Source organism: Bos taurus, unplaced genomic scaffold (genome assembly GCF_002263795.3).
Source record: "Bos taurus isolate L1 Dominette 01449 registration number 42190680 breed Hereford unplaced genomic scaffold, ARS-UCD2.0 Super-Scaffold_1723_ScbfJmS_2085, whole genome shotgun sequence".
Lineage (NCBI taxonomy): Eukaryota > Metazoa > Chordata > Mammalia > Artiodactyla > Bovidae > Bos > Bos taurus.
In genome coordinates, this window is record NW_020192292.1 from 4,425,260 (window position 1) to 4,430,509 (window position 5,250).

Genomic DNA, 5,250 nt, shown 5'->3' on the forward strand with positions numbered 1-5,250 from the left:
CCAAGTCACAGCGGGTTACTTTATAATTTGTGCAAGAAACGGGGAAGCAAGCTCCTGGCACGCAGGCTTCCCAGGATCGCTGGGTCTTGCATTATAAGGAGCTAAAAACCTCGGTTTGGAGCTGTTTTTGTTTTTGTTTTTTTTCCCCACACTTAGGATATACGCCTTTCTTTGGGTTCCCCATCTTTCCACGAGGCTGGGGGGGTTGGTGGGCCACACCGTGGGACACTTATTTCAGTCTTTGCCACCTCTGTCCGGGGTTGGCTTTTCCTTCCCACCGGTCGCCTCGGGCGTCTTCGGGAGTTGCAGACGCTGAGCCACTAGTTTGGGCTGGAGGCGGCGATAGTCAGGGTGCCAGCTACCCGCAGCCGGGCTTCCCCGCGCCGCTATTCTTCCGCAGACAACCCCGACAGGCGGTTGAATGTGGCGCTCAGAGTCTCGAGGCTCCGGTCGGGAAGGCTATAAAAAAATAAAAAAAGGAAGACGGCATCCGTTAGCAGCGCCTGCTCCCCGGGGAGGCGGCGCGGCTGCGCGGCGAGAGCAGCGCTCAGTGGTCCCGGCAGGTGCGCGGCCGGTGGAGGGGGCGCCCCAGGACGGCCTCGGCTCCTCTCGGGCCACCACCCCCCCCCCCCCCCCTTCAAGAAACTTTTCTTTCACTTGGAGAGGCTCTGTGTTGCCATGAAAACGGATTTTCCAAGGGGCCCGACCCTCCCCCTCAGGGGCATCGGACTGGAAAAACCGAAATGGCCAGAGAGCAGAGACAAAAAGGGGCCGCTAAACGGGGGCCCGGAGAAGAGAGCTGAGGCCGGTTCACCCCTCCGCGCCCCCCTCAACACTCCCCGCACCACCGCATGGGAGCGTTTCGGCCCGGCCGGGGCGCCGGGCAAACCACCGAAAGCTCGCAGCCCCACTGCGCCCTGCGGTCCCCAAGCCTGTCTCCCGAGCCCCGCTCCCTGACCCCCGCTCAGTGCTGGGAGCGCTGGCCCGGGGCTTCCCGGCGGAGGGTCCTACCGGAACGGGGCCGATTCCAGGGAGGGCTTCTCGGAGCCCAGCACCGGGGTACCTCCACTGTGCCCCGAGTCTCCAAGGCCGCCTGGGTAGCTGGCCGTGTCCTGTGTCCCTTAGCGCTGGCAGCAGAAGCGGTTGGAGTACCTCCGCGCAGACAGCGGGAAGCTGTGCAGGGTGGCCCCGGGACCGGACGCCCCCCGGCCTTGACAAAGTTGTTTTCGGAACCCTGTGGGCGCCCCCTGCCTCCTCCCCCCCCAAACCGGCTCGCGCCCCCCTCCCCCCTCCGTCACCTCCTCGAGTTTCGTTCTTTCAAACTTTTTGAGACCCTAATTGGTGGTCCCTGAGCGGCTGTCCGGGACTCCCGCCTCCTGAATAACTCTTATCACGTCACCAGGCCCCAGAGAGGCGTGGGGGTGAACGAAAGGACTCCCCGAACTTTTTTTTTTCCAGCCTGGCCGAACAAGGGCTCCGTGATGATTGGCCAGGGCGCATCACTGCAAGCCTGTCAATCACCGGGCCTCCGGGTGGCTAGGGGCGGACCGAGCCCCAACCCCGGGGGATCCGAGCAGGTATATAAGAAGCCCGGCGAGCGCCCGACCAGACTGCGAATGCGACCTGCCCGAGACCACGCATCAGGTGCCAGCAGCCTGCGGGGTCCCGCTGACTTGGCGCGGACCACTGCGGCCAGCCTGCCCTTCCCGCCCGACCCGCGGGCCCAGCGGCCCCCAAGCGCCCCTCCGACGGAGTCCCCGGGCCTTTTCACCGTGGCCGCTCCAGCGCCGGGAGCGCCTTCTCCTCCCGCCACCCTGGCGCACCTTCTTCCCGCCCCGGCCATGTACAGCCTGCTGGAGACTGAACTCAAGAACCCCGTGGGGCCACCCACCCCAGCGGCAGGCGCGGGCGGCCCGGCAGCCCCGGGCGGCGCAGGCAAGAGTAGTGCGAACGCCGGCGGCGGCGCGAACGCAGGCGGCGGCAGCAGCGGGGGCGCGAGCGCCGGGGGCGGTGGCGGGGGCGGCGGCGGCGGCGGCGGGGGCAGCGATCAGGACCGCGTGAAGCGGCCCATGAATGCCTTCATGGTGTGGTCCCGCGGGCAGCGGCGCAAGATGGCCCTGGAGAACCCCAAGATGCACAACTCCGAGATCAGTAAACGCTTGGGCGCCGACTGGAAACTGCTGACGGACGCCGAGAAGCGGCCGTTCATCGACGAGGCCAAGCGGCTGCGCGCGGTGCACATGAAAGAGTACCCGGACTACAAGTACCGGCCGCGCCGCAAGACCAAGACGCTGCTCAAGAAGGACAAGTACTCCCTGCCTGGCGGCCTGCTGCCCCCCGGCGCCGCGGCCGCCGCCGCCGCCGCCGCGGCCGCCGCGGCCGCCAGCAGCCCGGTGGGCGTGGGCCAGCGCCTGGACACGTACACACACGTGAACGGCTGGGCCAACGGCGCGTACTCGCTGGTGCAGGAGCAGCTGGGCTACGCGCCGCCCGCGACCATGAGCAGCCCGCCGCCGCCGCCCGCGCTGCCTCAGATGCACCGCTACGACATGGCCGGCCTGCAGTACAGCCCCATGATGCCGCCAGGCGCCCAGAGCTACATGAACGCCGCGGCCGCCGCCGCAGCCGCTTCGGGCTACGGGAGCATGGCGCCCTCCGCCGCCGCCGCCGCCGCCGCAGCCTACGGGCAGCAGCCCGCGGCGGCCGCCGCCGCCGCTGCCGCCATGAGCCTGGGCCCCATGGGCACGGTGGTGAAGACGGAGCCCAGCTCGCCGCCGCCCGCCATCGCGTCGCACTCGCAGCGCGCGTGCCTCGGCGACCTGCGCGACATGATCAGCATGTACCTGCCGCCCGGCGGGGACGCGGCGGACGCCGCCTCGCCGCTGCCGGGAGGCCGCCTGCACAGCGTGCACCAGCACTACCAGGGCGCCGGGACTGCCGTCAACGGCACGGTGCCCCTGACCCACATCTGAGCGCCCGCCGGCGCTCGCAGCCCCTCCGCCCCACCCCGCCCCTGCACCCCCGAGTGGGGACGCCTTGTTGTTTAGCTTTGCTTGCCTGGGACTGTTGCCTTGTACCGATGATGGGGAGGATGGAAAGTTTGGCTGTAGCTGTCGGGGTTTGTACGAAAACTGAAAGGAGTCCGGAGCGGCGGAAATGGGACTTTCTCGAGCTCGCAGGCCCCTCGCCGCCTTCCCTCCCTTCCCCTTCTGTAGGCTGGGAATCCGCTGTGTTGTTTGCCAAGAAAAAGCCGCCCCCCCCCAACCTCCTCCTCCTCCTCCCGGGTTCCTGGGTTTTTCTGTTGCATTTGAAAATGTTGTCGCGTTAGTTTGCTGTTAGCCGAGGAGTGAGTGAATGGGGCAAACGGACTCGGGTGAGGCTGGCTTGAGAACTACAACGCCTCCTCCCCCAGTCGCGTTGCATCTGTTTTCCTCGTGGGCTCGGGGTGGTGGGGGGTGGGAACTGACCGCCGCGGCGCGGCAGCCAAGGCCGATGTTAATTTATAGCCAGGTGTGCGTGTGTCTCCCGCCTCGCCGCCCCTGGCCGCAGGACAGCTTTCTGTCCAGTCCGCATTTAAGCTGTTGAGTTGGTGATTTCTGCCGTGATCTGTTTGATATTTCGTCGCGCTAATGTATGTGGATTTCGTTTGGGTGGTAGGGCTAAGGGGCTATTTTGTTTCAGGGTTTTCAAGGTTTTATTCAGTTCCTAAATGAGAGATCAATAAATTTTATAACCAACATAATGGAGTCCTGGTAATTTTGCGGGCCTGAAACTTTAGGTGCGGGTTAGGGAGGGAACCAGTCCTCGGTACTGCGACCATGGTCCGGTCCCGGGGCCGGGGGTGGGGGGCCTGGGGGGAGGCAAGCGTGATCTGGAACGGTTTCTTCTGTAACTACTGGTGATCGCAAACACGGCGTCTCTCGGTATTTTCAACTGAAACTCCAAGGAGAAAGCGATTTGTCTTTCCGGGAGCGAGCATACTCAGGCGGAGGCTAGCACCCCGCAGCCACGCACTTGTTGATCTCGGCGGCGGCAGCCGCCACGCGGGGCGGGGAGGGGCGGCCGCGGAAACTGGCCCCGAAAGGGGGCACATTTACCTTTGTGCACTGGGGCGGGAAGATACTCGAGTCAAGCCAAATGATTTACAAACGAAAACTCTTCGGAAATCTCAGCCTATTAAACAGAAATAGTTCAGGACTCCCTAGCAGGAAACCAATACATTTCGACCGAGGTGGCTGAAGCGGCAGAGCCAGCATTCAACTCTGGAAGGTGTGGTTTTCAACAGTCCACCTTAGATTTTTGCAAAGATCTCTGAGACTCCTCCGATGGCTTTCTCTTTTTGACTTGTCACTCCAGCCCACTGACTGGTTTTCTAGAAGAGGCCCCCTCTCAACCCGAGCCTCTAGCTAGTTTTCGACTCCCTCTCTCCCCCTACTCTCCCTCCATCCCTGACCCTTGGGATTTCCACTGTGCCCCCCGAAAGGCCTTTGGTTTTGCGCCTGGCCACTCGGCCCCAGTGAATCTGTTTGAGGCCTAGGAAGAAAACAAATAGAACCAGTGTTTTTTTACCCCCTCCTCATCTGTTTGAGGTGATTTCCTTAATCCCTCTAATCCTGTTACCTCGCTATCCCAGAATAACTAAACTCGGGCTTTCCAGTAAGCGCGGCCTGGTGTACTGTGTTTTATCCTCTTCCACTCCTGACCACAGGTTTCTTTGCTTGAGGTCTGCTGGACTCGGGGCGACAGGAACTCCCATTAAATTGGTCTGAATTCCACATTTCCAGCCGGCTTCCTTTGTGCGGGCTGACCATTCACCTGCGAGCCGGGGCGGGCTTCGCGGGGGGTGGGGGGTGGGGTGGAGGAGGGGCGGGGGCTTTCTGCGGCTTCGGGGGTCGTGCCCGCTTTTTACACCTCACTGCGGATCCCGGAGACTTAAGCTCACCACGCCTCTTGGAGAAAGGTCGGGTCTCCCTGGGAAGGCGGCACCACCCCTCCCCCGCAGGCGCTGGCACTGGCCTCCCCCGACGGTACCGCACGGGGTGGGAGGCATCCCGGTCGTGATGCACCGACCTCGGCGCATCGCCCTCCACCCGGTGCTCCTCCCGGGCGCCTGCTGCGTCCGGTGTGGCGAGGCCTCACTACCGCTCGCTCCCCTTCCCGTCCCACGGATCCCGGGCCCCGCCGAGCGGGTCGGCGCTGCCAGTCCTGCTGCCGTGACTGGAGAGCAGGGTCCCAGGCTACCAGGTTCCC

General features: G+C 64.2%; 1 protein-coding gene across 1 annotated transcript; it reads left to right on the top strand.

Annotated features, from left to right (window-relative positions):
• The first annotated feature begins 1,569 nt into the window (after positions 1–1,569).
• On the top strand, positions 1,570–3,742 carry LOC781679 (transcription factor SOX-3). The gene has a single exon (XM_005227560.4). The coding sequence runs from the start codon at positions 1,617–1,619 to the stop codon at positions 2,970–2,972; it is 1,356 nt and encodes a 451-aa protein (XP_005227617.2). The 5' UTR covers positions 1,570–1,616; the 3' UTR covers positions 2,973–3,742.
• Positions 3,743–5,250: the final 1,508 nt, after the last annotated feature.

What these genes read in the sequence shown, in the direction of transcription:
- LOC781679 (XM_005227560.4), top strand. Translation starts at nt 1,617, where the DNA reads ATGCGACCTGCCCGAGACCACGCATCAGGTGCCAGCAGCCTGCGGGGT.